At 41.5% G+C, this 18,391-nt stretch overlaps 1 protein-coding gene and 1 non-coding gene across 2 annotated transcripts in view; one reads left to right on the top strand and one right to left on the bottom strand.

The window, feature by feature from the left end:
- Window positions 1-18,391, bottom strand: part of COL4A4 (collagen type IV alpha 4 chain) — a 123,571-nt gene that overhangs the window by 56,905 nt on the left and 48,275 nt on the right. The window contains exons 20-27 of the mRNA XM_038749161.1: window positions 17,704-17,871; window positions 15,090-15,179; window positions 13,697-13,860; window positions 9,435-9,507; window positions 6,751-6,857; window positions 6,404-6,587; window positions 2,305-2,373; window positions 322-429 (exon numbers count right to left, since the gene is read on the bottom strand). Of these exons, the coding sequence (XP_038605089.1) occupies window positions 322-429; window positions 2,305-2,373; window positions 6,404-6,587; window positions 6,751-6,857; window positions 9,435-9,507; window positions 13,697-13,860; window positions 15,090-15,179; window positions 17,704-17,871 (963 nt within the window). The remainder of the gene's footprint in view (window positions 1-321; window positions 430-2,304; window positions 2,374-6,403; window positions 6,588-6,750; window positions 6,858-9,434; window positions 9,508-13,696; window positions 13,861-15,089; window positions 15,180-17,703; window positions 17,872-18,391) is intronic.
- Window positions 5,430-5,572, top strand: LOC119931156. The gene has a single exon (XR_005452013.1). It is a non-coding gene; the product is annotated as a small nucleolar RNA SNORA7 (small nucleolar RNA).

The following is an 18,391-nucleotide window of genomic DNA, read 5'->3' as shown; positions in this document are numbered from 1 at the left end:
AGTGGAATGGAAGCTGGGCAGTCATTAATTTCCTTTATTTCATAAGGCTTTGCTTTTTGCCATCTGCAGGGACATTCAGGAACCTAATTCCTCCAGTGGTTGGCAAGGAAAACTTGTATTAGTTGTAATATTCTTGATTGGAATTACAGCTACCCTGGTTGCATTTTAATTTTTAGGCTAGGTTAGGAGGTACTAGAAGCCAATATCTAGGATGCTGAAGAAAAATAATCTTGGTAACATTTGTAGATGTTGAAATGACTTTGACAGATTTGACAGTTTCAGTTGATTTATTCCAAAAGACAAAAACAGCTTTCCATTTACCGGCTGGTCCTGGCAGTTTGGAAATTCCTGGCTTGCCTCTTTGGCCTTTGGCCCCGTCAAAACCATGGGGTCCAGCTGGACCTGGGGGTCCTTGAATTCCCTTTGGGCCTAAATAATAGCAGCAACAATGCAATAATATTGTCATTAAGTATGTCTCTAAAAAGAAATATGAGGTCAAAGCAGGTAGCGTGAAGGTATTTTTTTCTGTATTCACTGTTACACATTGAGCTAAATTCTGGGAGTCTAGAAGATGCAGAGTTTTAGTACATCCACAGAGTTCCTAATGGTATCTGCAATATATTAACTTGGCTGGGGAAATTGTCTCCCACCACAACATTGAGTGCAAACTAAGTAAACCTGTTATGGTCAGGCAACATGTTTGATAATTCTGTTGTATTGTACTCTCCCAAGCATTTAGTACAGTTCTCTGCACATAGTAAGCACTCAATAAATGCAATTGACTGATGGATTGATTAAACATTGAGAGTCCCACCACATATAACAGTTCTAAGACAGTCTGAGTTCAAATAGGTTGCTCTCTTGCTGATTGTAAAATGCCCCAGGCTATCAGATGCACTTGATCATTAAAACAATTTTTTCCTAAACACTTCAAATGCACGCTCCAGGAGATAGAGCACAGGCATGGAAGTCAGAAGGACTTAGGTTCTAATCCTGGCTCCACAATTTATCAGCTGTGTGACCTTGGGCAAGTCACTTCATTTCTCTGTGCCTTAGTCATCTAATCTGTAAAATGAGGATTAATTCTGTGAGCCCCATATGGGACATGGACTATGTCCAACCTGATTAGCTTGCATCTATCCCCATACTTAGTACAGTGCCTGGCACAGAGTAAGTGCTTAACAAATACCATTTAAAAAAAAAACTTCTGAAAAAGGGCCATCTGCAAGGAACCCCAATTCCAAACCCTGGGTTAATTGAATGCTCACCCCAGGAATCATCTTCTGGAATATTGGTTTAAGTTTAAGTTTAAGTTTACTCCTAGGAGAAATGATTGTGAAAGAGAGCTTCATGTACTGAACGGTGACCCTAGAGTCAGGAAGCTCAATCAAGGTCACACCATTTTTTATGCACACACATAGGTGGCCACAAGAACATTTTAAGGCTTTGGTCCTAGAAAAACATTAGAGTCTAATAAATATGGTAATAAATAATAATAATTATGGCATTTGTTAAGCACTTACTTTGTGCGAAGCACTGTTCTAAGCATTGAAGGGGATACAAGGTGATCAGGTTGTCCCACGTGGGGCTCACAGCCTTAATCTCCATTTTACAGATGAGGTAAATAAGGCACAGAGAAGTGAATACAGCCAAGATCTCATGTTTGAAGATTTGCTTTCCCAAATCATATGGAAAGTAGAAAGTTAGCTTTTACTTGAAAAGTATAAGAAAATACAACTTTTACCTATGGGGTTAATAGTAATTATAAGTTAGTGTCTATGTGAGAGTAGAATTCAGGCCAATAACTTTTGCCAGTGCAGGTTGATAACCTTGGTTCTCTGCAACGTATAATGCAACATAGCATTATTATTGTATTTGTTAAGAATTTACTGTGTGTCAAGCACAGTTCTAAGGGCACATGTGATCCACATGGGGATCACAGTTTAAATAAGGGAAGAACAGGCATTGAATCCCCATTTTACGGAAGAGGTAATTGAGGCATATAGAAGTTAAATGACTTGCTCAAGGACACAGATCAGGGAAGTGGCAGAGTCGGTATTAGAACCCAGTTCCTCTGTCTCCAGGCCTGTGGTCTATCCACAAGGCCACAGTGCTCCTCAAACTTTGTCCCACAGTGTTACTGCAAAATTGATGTGTAGGAAAAGAATCAGTCAGAATGACACTCCATGATGCCGTCAGAGACATCAACTTACCCCAACCCGTGGAATAGCTTGCCCATTTCCTGGAGCTACATTTACAACTGGAAAACATTTCACACTCATTTCTCAGTAGGCAAACATATACCTGGAGGACCTTGAAATCCTGGTGGGCCTGGATTTCCAGGAAAATCTGAGGCACAAGGAAATGTGTCACCTGAAGAGAAACAAAACAGAAATGTCCGAAGAGTTAACGGATCTGTCCCTGGATGTCTTGGAAGTTATTTCAATTTGATCAATTTTTTTTTTTCTATTTGTAGTGTGTCACCGAAAGGAAAAATACATTTCCTACTCAAAGAGGATCTGCAGATTAAGTGGCCTGTGTATTAAATCTCTGACATTTATGTAATTCTTATAGATGCCGCCACGAAAACATGTGCAGATTTCAGGGGGGTATAGGATGGGAAGGAGAAGAAAAGTGAGCTAGGGGTGGTAAATGTTTCACACCAACTGCATCACTGTAAAGGATATGAAAGAAATCTTCACAACTACGTTACTATAGACATAGACATATTGAAGCAGCATGGCTCAGTGGAAAGAGCACAGGCTTTGGAGTAAGAGGTCATGGGTTCAAATTCCAGCTCCGCCAATTGTCAGCTGTGTGACTTTGGGTAAGTCACTTAACTTCTCTGTGCCTCAGTTCCCTCATCCATAAAACGGGGATTAAGACTGTGAGCCCCATGTGGGACAACCCATCACCTTGTATCCCCACAGTTCTTAGAACAGTGCTTCGCACATAGTAAGCGCTTACCAAATACCATCATTATATGGATTCCTTCATGATCCTTAAAAATGATGTGGTAGATTGGAATAATGTGGTATGATTTGAATTGTGCAGCCAGGAAATGTTCTGGGGAATAAAGAAAGTAAATTACCTGACACTGGTGGTTCCCAGTTACTCATATTAACCTGATTGAACCCAAGAGACCAAACTATTCAAGCCCTACTAGTATCCACTCCCAAATAGCATGCATAGGAATCTCAGGGCTAAAAAAGTTGCATTTTAGCATTGTTCAATTTTCATGAATGTTAAATTTGATTTAAATTGCTCTCTTTTTGACACTGGAAGGTTAATGGCTTAATTTCTTGCTAGCACCGCTTTAAATTCTGGATGAAATATCGTAGTGAGCCCAATTAAAATATGATACAATGTCTAATGGACTTAGGAAAACAATATTTGGAAATTGAACTTAAAACAGATGTTGAACGCACATTTGAAATTGTCTCAGGCTTTCTAAGTAGGGAAAGGAAAAGGCTTCTTTAGTCTTTCAGAGATTATGGCAGTAACTCCGAGTGACATTTTTAATAACTATGGTATTTTAGCCAGGGGCCTGGCTGCATCCACAGGAGGGGGGTTTCAAAGGCCGAAGTCCCATTCCCATCAGCAGCACCGGGCCGTTGGCCGTCAAGGTGCTGAAGCCCTGACCCTTGCATTACCAGCCGAGAGGAGGGTAAAGGAAGGACTCTTGCCTGAGCCGACAACATCTAGGGGTAGGCTGCTTGAGGGTCCGAAAACTTCAGGCCCACCTTCATCTCAGGAACCCATGCCAATCCAGCCCCAAATCCCCACCCACTGAGGCATGGAGGACTGTTGAAGGATGAACGATGCACAACCTTTACATCACTGGGTTGATTCTGTTCGCTTCTCTATTTACGGGCCCAAGGGGAAATCAGAGTGCTTCTGGAGACTGTCCAGCAGCCCTTGTTAAATATTGACATGTTATCATTAACTACTCATTAACATGCTCATCAATTATTCACTGTTCTTATGTTTGCCTTCCCCATCTCAATTGTCAGCAGGGATTCATCAAGCTCAATATTCACTGATCTAGGCACTCTGTACTAGACTCTTGGGTTCTACGATAGAAATATAAAGTATGGTCCTGACTGCAAAGAGTTTACAGTCTAATGAAATGTCTTTAATTTTTCTTTCTATACTCCCCAAATTTCAGAGCAGCATTACACACATTGAAGACAATCACATTATTTTTTATGAAGATGGCATTCGTCACTCAATGTATTTTTTTTCCCTATTCATTATTGACTACTCTTCAACTATGGTGGCCTGAAGAGTCATATAAGGCCTTAATAGAATCTTAATTATGAAGTTCCATTTTTTTATGTAAAGGAATTTTTTCACAGATGCATGCAGGTTAAGAATCTGACCTTTTATTACTTTTTCCACTATTTTACTGTATGTATAAAGGGATAGTAATTTCCAGTCTGTGAGACCTGGACCTACCACAGAAGACACATCTGGCTTCTTTAACAGTTTTATCGCATCACCTATGAGCCTTTCTCAATGACAGAAAGCACATAGGATCACAAACAACAATGTCCTGGAACATAGCCATTTCACTAGCATTGAAATAATTGTCACCGGAGCATTCTGGCAGTAGTAGAAATAGAATTTAAGAAGTCATAGACTGGATGCATTGCACTAGACTATACACTTAGGTAAGAACAACAGAAAGACAATGATAATAATTAATAATTGGGGTATTTTTAAGCACTGACTGTGTGCCAGGGCTACTAAGTGCTGGGGTGGATACAAGCAAATTGGGTTGGACACAGTCCCTGTCCTGCATAGGGCTCTCTGTCTTAATCCCCAATAACAGATGAGGTAACTGATGCACAGAGAAATGAAGTGACTTGCCCAGGGTCACACAGCAGACAAGTGGCAGAGTCAGGATTAGAATCCAGGTCTTTCCAACTCCCAGACCCTCACTCTATCCATTAGGCAACCCTGTTTCTCATGACATTCATTTATTCATTCATTCAATCATATTTATTGAACGTTTTCTGTGTGCAGATCATCGTGGCTCAGTCAAAAGAGCCCAGGCTTGGGAGTCAGAGGTCATGGGTTCAAATCCCAGCTCCACCACTTGTCAGCTGTGTGACCTTGGGAAAGCCACTTAACTTCTCTGTGCCTCAGTTACCTGGGGATTAAAACTGTGAGCCCCATGTGGGACAATCTTAACACCTTGTATCCCCCAGTGCTTAGAATAGTGCTTTGCACATAGTAAGCACTTAACAAATACCATCATTATTATTATCATTATTATTATTACTAAGTCCTTTGAAAGTACAGTACAGCAATAGAGAGAGACAATCCCTGCCCACAACGGACTCACATGTTTCCTGCCTACAAGGACCTTATAATGATGGGACAAACAGATGTAAAAATATTTTCAACCAGAGTAATGAGAATATCCCCTCTCAGGGTCACACCTGGAGAGTTTCCAGGCCTCTAACCAGTCTTGGCTAAGGGAGGAAGAGCCAAGCAGATGCATACATACCCATTCCATTCCTAGTTTGGGCAGTGGCTAGCGAGCGGAAGGCAATCTGCTACAAGTCAAAATTCACCCATGCTGGGCAGCAGCGGCATGGGAGAAAGTCAAGTGTGGAGACTCTAGTTTACTGTGCGGAAGGTGGCAATGGTAAACCACTTCTGTATTTTTACCAAGAAAGCTCTATGGACACACTACCAGAATGACTACAGATGGAGAGGGGGGCATTCTAGGAGAGATGTGTCCACGGTATCACTATGGGTCGGAAATGACTCGACGGCATAAGACAAGAATAAGAATACAAAATGAAGCAATCAGAGAGAAACAGACACTTTTTCCATGCACACAGTGTGGAATGGAGGTCATTTCAACCACCCCCACAAAGTGACAGATCTCATTATAAATAGTGCCATCTTCAAATAGGAAGACAAACAGAATATGATATAATGTCTTATGGACTTAGGAAAACAATATTTGGAAACTGAACTTAAAACAGATGTTGAAGTCACATTTAAAATTGTCTCAGGTTTTTTAAGTAGGGAAAGGAAGAGGCTACTTTAGTCTTTCAGAGATCATGGCAGTAACTCCAAATGGCATTTTTAATAATTATGGCATTTTAGCCAGGGGCCAGGCTGCATCCACAGGAGGGGAGTTTCAAAGGCCAAAGTCCCACTCCCATCATCATCATTTTTTAAGGATCATGAAGGAATCCATACGTCTATAGTAACATAGTTGTGAAGATTTTTTCAAACAAAGCGTGGCATTTATGAGAGTGAGTACAAATTATCACATAGTCTCTTCTGACACTATTGTACCCTTTATCATAGGAATAGGGATTCGGTATCTTTTTTTTTAATGATTTAGCCTTCCATGTATCAGGAAAACATATGAAATTACCTTTCTGGCCCTTTGCACCAGGTGGTCCCCTGTCACCAACAGTGCCTCGGTCTCCTGGGATGCCTCTCATGCCCTGTCGTCCAGGAAACCCCAAACCCGAAGGACCCCTAGGTCCAGTCTTCCCAGGGGCTCCTTGGTGTCCAGGAAATCCCTTAGCACCTGGAACTGCTCCTCCTCGATCCCCCTAGAAGTGTTGAAATGATTCATCGAATTTTACATTTTGTTTTACTAATGTTAGCATACCCAAACAGCTTTAAAGACTTTCAAGACTCAGAAGTAAAATTCCAGCTTCAGTAGCACTTGTTCATTCCCATCTAATGAAGCAGCAGGAGGAGACTTATACTCACTGGCAATCCAGGTAATCCTACTGGTCCTTCAATTCCATCCTGCCCTGGTTGTCCTTGAAGTCCTGGAAATCCAGGCAGTCCTTGGGAGCCTCTTTCTCCTTTTCTTCCTGATAATAATGGCAGAGGGATGTTGAAAGTTCAATGAGTGGATGTTACAGTGGCATGTCCAATAAACATTTATTTTTCTGGCAACCCTGATTCTAGCTGAGGGAATCCTGTGTCAAGATAATACCTGCACCATCCATAGATATTTTCTCCCCAGTTCATGAAAGGATACTAAAGCAGAATTTTTTTTAATGGTATATGTTAAGAGCTTACTAAGTGCAGTCACTATACTAAGCACTGGATTAGATACAAGTTAACTACATTGGACATAGTCCATGTCGCACCTGGGGCTTAGAATCTTAATCTCTATTTTTCAGTTGACATATTAGAGACACGGAGAAGTGAATTGACTTGCCCAAGATCATGCAGCAGACAAGTGGCGGTGCCGGGATTAGAACCCAGTCTATGAGAAGCAGCATGCCCTAGTAGATAGAGCATGGGCTTGGAAGTCAGAAGGTCGTGAGTTCTAAAATCTGGCTCCACCACTTGTTTGCTGTGTGACCTTGAGCAAGTCACTTAGTTTCTCTGTGCCTCAGTTCCCTCACCTGTAAAATGGGGATGAAGACTGTGAGCTCTTTAAGAGACAGAGACTGTGTCCAACCCAATTATCTTATATCTACCCTGGTGTTTAGAACAATATCTGGCACGTAGTAAGTGCTTAACAAATACCACAAAAAAAAAAAAGAAACAGGTGCTTCTGACTGTCATGTCCATGCTTTGTCCACTAGGCCACATTTCTTAATTTACAATTATTACTTTTTTAAAAAAAGGGGTAGTTGGGTAAAGAGACAGTGCAAACCTTTGTGATGGCATGCTTTAAGTCAAAGGGAGTAGGAAGTCCCATTTTTGTGCTCGGCTGGCCAAGTTTCTATGTAGCCCTCTCCCCTTTCCACAACTTGGAGAGAAGCAGCAACTCTAAAAGGTGGGAGGAGAAAACTGAGAATTTTTGAGCCTATTTACCGGGCTGTTTTCATTAAAGAAATATTTGGTTTAGTGATGTGCAGGATTTCTTTGTGCAGGCAGCTTTGTTTTACATAAAGGATAGCCTATGTCACCAAATATTGGCTGTTTCAGAGTAGTCCTTTCAAAAAGCATCTATGTTTTTCCTTTTAGTTCTCATTATATATGATATTCAGAGTTTGCAGATCATATTTTTTTGCTTCCTCTATCACCCCTTTTCTGATGTAAATGGAATTAGGAAAAAGAAATGGGCTTTCCAATCCTCTAGCTCTATTTTGAATCATGATACTTGCTTACTGAGCATATCATTATAATTTTATCATAAAATTATTTTCAAGATTAAACACTTAGCACTACTGTACATTCAAATCTTCCCAAATATTTAGTATTAATTGTTCTGTAACCAAAGGATGCTCATAATTGATGGGGATTGCTGCAGCAGAGTCAATCATTAGTATTTATTGAGCACTTGGTCTGTGTAGAGCACTGTACTAAGCACTTGGGAGAGTACAATATAACAATATTGTACAATGTAACCATAAGGCCAAAGAGAGAGGTTACAGCTTGGCCTAGTGGGAAGAGTAAGGGCTTGGGAGTCAGAAGACCTGGATTCCAACCCCAACTCTACCTGTCGTGTGACCTAAGGCAACTCATTTAAATTCTCTGAGCCTCAGTTTCCTCATTTGCAAGCCCATATGGGACAGGGGATGTGTGTGAATTAATTGACTTGTATCTTCTCCAGCATTTAGAACAGTGCTTGAAACACAGTAAAGTTTTAACAAATATAACAATGATGATGATGATAATAATGTTACAAGAGATGTGATGGGAGCAAACCGAAACAAAGGAGTTTGACAGAAGAGGCACAGTGAGCTGATCTTTCTGAAGTAAGCTGTGACAACCTGTGTTGTGTTCAATGGAAACTCTGGAGTTCCCAAAAGACTTCCAATATTCTTGTGCATCAGTAAAATAGATAGGGATATTCTTTATGATCAACTCATTTTTGGTGGCTGACTAGGGGTGAGCTATCCTAATAATAATAATAATAACAATGATAATTTTGGTATTTGTTAAGTGTTTACTACATGTCAGACCCTGTAATAAGCCCTGGAGTAGATAAAAGGTAATTGGGTTGGACACTGTCCCTCTCCCAGATGGAGCTCACAATTTCAATACCCATTTTACAGATGAGGTAACTGAGGCACAGAGAAGTGAAGTGATTTATCCAAGGTCACACAGCAGACAAGAGGCAGAGATGGGATTAGAACTCAGGTCCTTCTGACTCCCAGGACCATGCTCTATGCACTAGGCCACGCAGTTTTGTACAGTATTTAGAGATGCTACATTATGGAAAAGGATGTTTTGTTGACAGGGGTTGGCAGTGATCACAAACCCTATACCTCAGGTCTGGGGAAAGGCCAAGTGCTGTAAAAGCTTAGGGATGCTTGACTGAAAAATTAAGCAGGTTCTTTTCAACTCACATTTTGGCTGTTTGAAAGTGTAGAGGTACAGTTTGTGGGGCTGGTTGTTTGATCATTTTAATTAATATCATAGAGTTGATTGACAGGTACAGGTAGCTACTTTCATAGAGTTACAGAAACAGCTGAACTTATACGTACCTTTTATTCTGGGGATAACTCTGTCTCCCTTTTCTCCTTTTGGCCCAGACATTCCCAAGGTACCAGGTATGCCCTAATAAAGAAGAAACAAGAATACGTGAATTTGCAGTTGATTTGTTTAGCTGCTTTTGATAGAGTGGCTTAACTTGTCCTGCACTTAGAGTTGTGCGTTTCACAAGCTATGTAAGGTATTTTTTCTCCTGGTTTAGCATGTAATCAATCAATGACATTTATTGAGTATTTCTGTGGGTAGAGCACTTGGGAAAGTGCTATACAGTAGAGTTGATTGTCATGATCCTTGCCCCACAAGATTAGAGCCTACAACAAAGAAAAAGCTGAACAGTCCGAGGCCCACTACACATTTCTGCTTTACTCCATTGGCAGTGGAGAATGGCTCAGCTCTGACGCTATTATCCACTCGGTCACGAAGCAGTCTCAGAATCCTGATGTACTGTTCAGGGCAGCCGAATTTGCTTAGTAGTTTCCAGATTCTAGACCTGCTGATCTTTTCAACTGCTTCGGTCAGGCCTTGGAAAACTGTGTGGAGGCTATGCTGCTCTTCCCTGCACTTCTCCTACACCTGACCTGCAGCAAAGATCATGTTTGCTGAGCCAGTCATGGTCTGAAGCCACACTGCAACTTCAGGATTGTCTGGTCTGTAATCTTCTTAGCAAGTGATCGAGGGAGAGTCTGGCTAGGATCTTGCTCTCAAGGAGCTTATAATCTAATGTGGAAAACATATTAAAATAAATTATAGATAGAGGAAACATGGAGTTTAAGGATATATACATACATTTTGTAGGGGTGGGGTGAGAATCAAAATGCTTAGGGGATATGGGCACAGGTACACAGACAGTTCAGAGGGGATGATGATGGCATTTGTTAAGTGCTTACTATGTGGTAAGCACTGGGGTAGATACAAAGTTATCAGATAGTCCCAAGTGGGGCTCACAGTCTTAATCCCCATTTTACAGATGAGGTAACTGAGGCACACAGAAGTTAAGTGACTTGCCCAAAGTCACACAGCTGACAAGTGGCAGTCAGAATTAGAACTCGTGACCTCTGACTCCCAAGCCCTGGCTCTTGCCTCTAAACCACGCTGCTTCAGACTAGAGTGGGGAAATAAGCAATTAGTCAGGGAAGGCTTACTGACTCCCAGGCTTAATAGAGCTTTGAAGATGGAGAGAGTAGTGGTATGTCAGATATGAACAGGGAGAGGATGACAGGTCAGAGAGAGGATGTGAGCAAAGGGTAGGCAACGAGATAGACCAGATCAAGATACAGTGTGTAGGTTGGTGTAAGAGGAGCATAGTGCGTATGCGGGGTTGTAATAGGAGATCAGCAAGGTAAGGTAGGAGGGGGAGCGCTGATTATGTGCTTTAAAGATGGAGGTGAGTAGTTTCTGTTTGATTTGGAGGTAGATAACTAACCATTAGTGGATTTTGAGGAGTGGGAGACAAGTGCAGAAAGATTTTTCAGAAAAAAATATTCTGGCAGCAGAGTGAAATATGGATCGGAGAGGGCAGAGGCTGGTAGGGGTGGATCCTAAAGATGCTTTGACTATAGAACTGACATGACCTGGTGTCTGACTAAATATGTAGGCTGAAGGAGCAAGATGAGTCAAGAATAATGCTAAGGTTGCGGTATTGGACAGGAAGAATGGTAGCACTGTCAACAGTAGTGTGAAAGTAGCGGGGAGAAGAAGGTTTGAATGGGAAGATGAGGAGGTTGGGTTTATAAGGCAGCAGCCCTATAATTCAAGATGTACATGGTTCTGGTTTTGGAGGCAATAAATTGCTTTAGATAGCAATCCTGCTCCTTTAGAGTTCAGGTGAATTCTTCTGAGAGCACAAGATGTTCAAGAGTATGCTAGGAGAGAGGACCTCCTGGAAATGAGCAGTCTTTTCCCAGGGGGCAGTTTAATCATTAAACCTAGTCTTCTTTTTTTATGGTATTTAAGTGCTTACTGTGTACCAGGCACTGTACTAAGTGCTGGGATAGATACACATAGTTCATGTCCCACATAGGGCTCAGGTTCACAGTCTTAATCCCCATTTTACAGACAAGGTAACTAAGGCACAGAGAAATGAAGTGACTTGCCCTAGGTCACACAGCAGACAAGTGGAAGAGGTGGGATTAGAATCCAGGTCCTTCTGACCCCCAGGCCCATGCTCTATCCACTAGGCCACGGTGAAAATATCTTTGAAGCACTGTGAACTAGGATATTTGGCTAGGGACAGGATATTTTGAGTCCCAGAGGTTATAGCCATCATGTGAGCCCACTGTTGGGTAGGGACTGTCTCTATATGTTGCCAACTTGTACTTCCCAAGAGCTTAGTACAGTGCTCTGCACACAGTAAGCGCTCAATAAATATGATTGAATGAATGAATGAAAATTTTTGTTACATGCTACAAGAGCTCAATTTGGAGAAAGAAAAAAATGTACACGCAGTTGCGCCACAATTCAGATTTTCTCTGTCATATTTTGGCTAGAACATGATGGAAGAATTATGAAACCTTTTCCAACAACTCAAGACTCTGCAGGAATGAAAGCCCTGCATTACAGGGGCACTAGATGCATCTGTTTGTAACAAAAAATTTAAAAATCTAGATTATATAAAGGGGAAGAAACCTATGAAAAATACGTTTGCCAAAATGATGCATGAACAGCAATTAAACAAAAAACACAAGCCTTAGCTGCCTGGGCCTCTTTGCCCACCTGTCTGAAATGTCAGTGTGTTCAATAGGATGGCCAGGGACAAGCATTAAAGAGGTCTTAACATACATAACACCAAATAAATAGAGAGAATGTGTGCTGAGTCTTGTGACAACTAATTCATTGGCTTCCTTTTCTGTCAGTGAAATCATTTGTGGAAAAAAAAATCATTCCAGAATTTATTTTACCAAATTTGATTAAACTAATATGATGAGTCAGAATATATAGCTGTCCTTTGGGTTCAGAGATAACACAAATGACACAGAGATGTTCATGTGTGTGCAAGTGTGGCCAACAATACCAATGTGTAACAATTCTTATATGCTGCTGCGTGATAAGATTGCCTCCTGCTGGATTTGTTTCCAACAGTACCTTCTCACGTCTCCCTTTCAATCAATCGTATTTATTGAGCGCTTACTATGTGCAGAGCACTGTACTAAGCGCTTGGGAAGTACAAATTGGCAACACATAGAGACAGTCCCTACCCAACAGTGGGCTCACAGTCTAAAAGACCTTTCGGTGTCTCCCTTCTCATGTCTCCCTGTTGGTGTCTTGATCTTCCCAAACCACTGTTCTAAAATAATCTGTGATTGTAATTGTTCTGTGACAAGCGTGAGACAGAACTAGAACAAATACCCCAAAGAGGAGAAGCAGTTTTAGTTGTTTTGCAATAGTTTTGCTACCTGTAGCATGCCAAATAGCTACTCAAATCCTCAGATCTAATCCCAGTCTGGAGATTGATATTTTGGGGAATTTATTTTGTAGAGAAATATCCAAATATCAACTTTTTCAGTACCAAATTTTTCAGCTTAGAGAATTTAGTGATTACCTGGTCACAGACCAGAGTTTGAACTCAGCTGTTTTCTCTGACCCAGCTAACCCCTGATATCCAAAATAGATTTCAACTAGATCTTACTGGTTGAAATTCTACTACGCGAACAAGTGTATCCTGTTCTATCGGATAACAGACGGAGAGGCTTTATATTTTCAGAATATTCTACAAGAGGGTTGTTCCTTGTAATTCAATAACTTTGAATCAGAGCAGTTCAGCAAGGAGCAATTCACCTACAGCAGTTCATCCTGAAAATATGAAGTTGCTGTGTATAAAATATAAAAGAAAATATAATCCAATAATATAATATATAAAATATAAATGAGAAGCAGCGTGGCTCAGTGGAAAGAGCCCGGGCTTGGGAGTCAGAGGTCATGGGTTCAAATCCCAGCTCTGCCACTTGTCAGCTGTGTGACTTTGGGCAAGCCACTTAATTTCTCTGTGCCTCAGTTCCCTCATCTGGGAAATGGGGATTAAGACTGTGAGCCCCACATGGGACAACCTTATCACCTTGTAACCTCCCTGGCACTTAGAACAGTGCTTTGTACATGCTAAGCGCTTAATAAATGCCATTCTTCTTCTTCTTATTATTATTATTATTATTTTAAATGTGTACAAACGGAAACATTTGTAAAATGGGGACAAATTTGATACACAGATATTTTAAAATATCCCTATGTAAGGTGCAAATTTCAATTAGCAGGAGTGACTCACAGATGGTCCTGGATATCCTTTTGCCCCGGGAGAGCCTTTGTCACCTTTTTCTCCAAGTCTCCCAGGAAATCCCAGCTCTCCTTTCCTTCCTTTTCTTCCAGGGAGCCCTGGAGTCCCTGGTAGGCCAGTGACACAGGGGGTACAGGCACAGGCACCTTCATTTCCTGTTGGAAGCCAGGAAAAGAAAGCAAAACTTGGATACTCTTCCTCCGTCCTCCTCCTCCTTTCTCTCCCACCTCAGTTGATAACACCACATCCTCCCGGTCCCAGAAGCTCACAGACTTGAGGTCATCCTCGATTCCTCGCTGTCTTTCAACTCTTGCATTCAATCTACGGCCAAATCCTGCCAATCATTCCTACACAGCACAACTTGTATCCAACCTTTCCCCCCTAACCCCAACAGCTATGACCCTGGATGAGCTTCTGATCATACTGTGGGCTAGGCTATTGTTTCAGCCAAGGTCCTGAAGCTCCAATCTACCCTCCCTTCAATCCCTATTATTTGTTGCTATATGGATCATCTCCTAGAAATGTTGTTTAGCTCAGACTCCTCAAAATTCTCTCCAGGTTTCCTGTTTCACAATGCATCAAACAAAAACTCTTTAGAGTCAGCTTCAGTGCTGTTCACTACCTCAGCACTGAGCATTAGATCCACCCCATACAGCTGGGCTCAAGTCAACAGACTAGAGTCTTCAGTTCCAAATTTGAATCCTTAAAAAAATCTGGTGAGTTGTACCTCCCTCTGTGTTTTGTTCATTCCAGAGGAGAGGTCATATGGTCCATGTTTTTGGTTCCCAAGAATGTAAGTCTCACTACTATTGTATAAAATTTCTAACCAAACAGTTTAAGATACATAAAGAATGGGGATATGTGTGTGTTTGCCTTTCCTTCTGAAGAAAATGAACTTTAAACTATAATGTGGAAATAGAGGCTTTTTCACCAATCTGATCAATGGATCCTTTCAGAGTTATGATTTCCACTCTCTCGAGCTGCCCTGTAACTGCTTAAAAAAGCTTTCCTACCCAGTGAGTTCCTGCACCTATATCTCTCTAATCCAAGAGGAAGTGGAAGATAAAGCCTCAGAGCTGTGAAAAAGGACAGGAGAGCCCGTTGGTCACAGCAGGGGAAGCGATCATCCTAGGTGAGCAGGTGTCAGTACCACTGAATGCTTGCTTTACCCAATAAGTCCTGGGTCTTTGGTTTTTTTTTTTCTTCACATATTTGTTGCCTGTATTTGTTCATAATAAAGTAAATGCAAAAAAACTAAGTTACAAATCTAATATCTGAGGAAAAACGAAGTTATGGAGCCCCTCTACTCCTTTACTGGTCATCTTTAAACCCATCTAAGAAACTGAACCTATTCTCTGGAAATCAGTTGTTCTTGCATACTTGCCTTTTTCACCTTTCACACCGCTTCTTCCTGGAGGTCCTGCTTTTCCTTTCATTCCTTGAGGTCCAGGAGGCCCAGCAGTACAGAACACAACTTAATGGGGGAAAAGCATTGCTTTTAAGAATCACTTCCTTAGATCAATGGTGTTTATTGAGGGCTAACTGTGTGCAGAGCACTGTACTAAGCACTTGGTATAGTAGGTCTCCCTGACTGCCTCTGGGGTCCTCCAGGCTCACCCCCAGATGGTAACCCCAACGAGGGGAGAAGCAGCGTGGCTCAGTGGAAAAAGCCCGGGCTTGGGAGTCAGAGGTCATGGGTTCTAATCTCAGCTCCACCACATGTCTGCTGTGTGACCTTGGGCAAGTCACTTAACTTCTCTGAGCCTCAGTTACCTCATCTGGAAAATGGGGATGAAGACTGTGAGCCCCACGTGGGACACCTGATCACCTTGCATCTCCCCCCAGCACTTAGAACAGTGCTTTGCACATAGTAAGTGCTTAACAAATGCTATCATTATTATTATAGCATAATAGAGATGGGACACATGTTCCCTGCCCATGAAGAGCTTACTGTCTCCAAGGGGAGAAAGGCATTAAAATAAGTTACAGATAGGAGAGCCAAAAGACATTTTCATTTATTCTCACATATGTATTCATTCTCTTTTCCCCTTTACCTAGTCCTCCTTTTCCCCTTCTCTCCTCAGCCCCAGGATATTTTTTCACCATCAAGCATCACTCTTAGTTATCCCATTTTTATAACTCTCAAAGACTTAGAAAAACTGTCAGAAAAAAAAGTATGTTTGGCATTTGAATCTTATAATTTGATTCTTAGTTTGAATGCTTTGGTTATTTTGCAGGGTGGAAGAGTGAAGGGGGAAAGTAAGGTAATTTCTATTATAGACTTCCTTTTCCTTATTTTTATTAATAAATGCTAGTTTTTTTCCTGTATGGGAAAAATCCATAAATTCTCAACTCTTTGAGGTCAGATCCACATATTCTGGAATTTAGTTGCAATTTATGCTGTGCCTAGAGTACTGTACTCTGCACAACCTGACTTGAAATACTGGGTGGATGACCCTGAACAGGTTGGTGTAGCTTCAACCCATAAAGCTAGGTTGCAACAATGCAAATCCAAATTTGATTGGGATGAGAATATTCCTCTAATCCCCTGTAGGCCCTGTGCCTAGAGTGGGGAGAGGCACGGAACAATGGATGGAGTGTCCCTGGACCAGACAGGAACCCAGGTTGACCTAAAAGTCTCTGGCATACAGATGACTAGTAATAATAATGATAACAACAACAATAATATTTGTTAAGATCTTACTATGTGCCAGGCACTGTAATAATAATAATGATGGTATTTGTTAAGCGCTTACTATGTGCAAAGCACTGTTCTAAGTGCTGGGGAGGTTACAAAGTGATCAGGTTGTCCCACGGGGGGCTCACAGTCTTCATCCCCATTTTACAGATGAGGTAACTGAGGCACAGAGAAGTTAAGTGATTTGCCCAAAGTCACAGAGCTGACAGTTGGTGGAGCCGGGCTTTGAACCCATGACCTCTGACTCCATAGCCCAGGCTCTTTCCACTGAGCCAGGCTGCTTCTCCACTAACCCCTGTGGCAGATACAACACAATCGGGTTGGACTCAGTCACTGTCCTATATAGGCATCACAGTTTTAACCCTCATTTTACAGATGAGGTAACTGAGGCACAGAGAAGTGACTTGCCCAACATCACACAGCAGAGAAGTGGCAGAGCCGGGTTTAAGAACCTAGGTCCTCTGACTCCCAGACTCATGCTTTTCCCACTAGGCAGCACCATTTCTCTAATGATGATCATGGGATCTTTAATGGTTCTACAACTCCCAGAGCGGGAATGGCATCCTCACAGTGCTCCTTAAAAGTTAGACAAATTTACTTCCAGTTCAGTACTGGCCAACTTCTAGTCCAGTATGAAACTTGTACACCACAATTTGCAGCCACAATAAGCCAACTGGGCCAAGCACAGATTTTTTAGCATGTACAGGGATCGATACTGAAACTCAGTAGCAGTAGACTCGTACTTTAGTGCAAAATAGTACTCAATAATAAATAATTGACTGGTTAATTGATTCAACTATTTTCTAGGTAAGGTGTTTGGATGTGTTAAGGATCAGGGTGTGGCTGTTAGGAACTAGTTGCAACTTCAGTTATCCACCTTTTCTAGAGAAGGAAGAAAGATAGCACACACATTACATACCCATACATACTAAGCACTTAGTAAAGTGCTCTGCACACAGTAAGCATTCTAAAAATACAATTGATTGATTGATACATTAGAGGAAACAATTACAACTTTAAAAATAGCCTTGAAAACTACATTTCCAGTTTACACCAGATGGAATCTTGTTCAGCAAAAATAAAATGTAAAATCATCGGAATCATCAAATCTTTCTTTTAGTGATAATACATGTGTTTATGGATGATTCAATTGATTTCAGTTGGTTCATTCGCAAAATGGAGAGTCAAACCAACCTCTCATGGAGTCGCTAGGAAGAGTAATGAAAGAAAATTATTGAAGAATTTCCTCTTTGCAAAGTGTCAGATAAATCCTGAATAACAGAGATAACAATGGTTTTACCGTCTGGTCCAGGCAGACCCTGCTCTCCTCGTGCTCCTGGTATGCCTGGGTATCCTGGATTCCCGGGCTTTCCCTGTGGGGCATCTGCTTTTCCAGGGACACCAACTTCCCCTGGGGGACCTGGAACCCCCGGTGCTCCTTGGGATCCCATTGGCCCTGTCACTCCTACTGGAGAAATCAAAAGTCAGAGCCCCAGAACAAAACCTTTCTTCCAAAGAGATATACATTCAGTAGATTTTTCCCGCCAGACATTGTAAGGCTGAAAACGATACTTCAAATATATTAGAATATATATTTAGAGAAGCAGCGTGGCTCAGTGGAAAGAGCATGGGCTTGGGAGTCAGAGGTCATGGGTTTGAATCCTTGCTCCGCCACTTGTCAGCTGTGTGACCTTGGGCAAGCCACTTAACTTCTCTGTTCCTCAGTTACCTTATCTGTAAAATGGGGATTAAGACTGTGAGCCCCACGTGGGACAAGCTGATCACCTTGTATCCCCCCAGCGCTTAGAACAGGGCTTCACACATAGTAAGCGCTTAACAAATACCATCATTATCATTATTATTATTATATATTGAGACTCTGCAAACACAAAAATGCCATCAGTTCACTTCAATTTCACGTTTTGTCCCTTTTCCGCTCCTGCTTATTTTAAGATTATCAGTTCAAACAAATTCTCAAATGTTTAATT

This window comes from Tachyglossus aculeatus, chromosome 7 (assembly GCF_015852505.1).
Source record: "Tachyglossus aculeatus isolate mTacAcu1 chromosome 7, mTacAcu1.pri, whole genome shotgun sequence".
NCBI classification, from domain to species: domain Eukaryota; kingdom Metazoa; phylum Chordata; class Mammalia; order Monotremata; family Tachyglossidae; genus Tachyglossus; species Tachyglossus aculeatus.
Note: the sequence above shows the minus strand (reverse complement) of the source record. Positions and strands in the feature narration are given on the sequence as shown.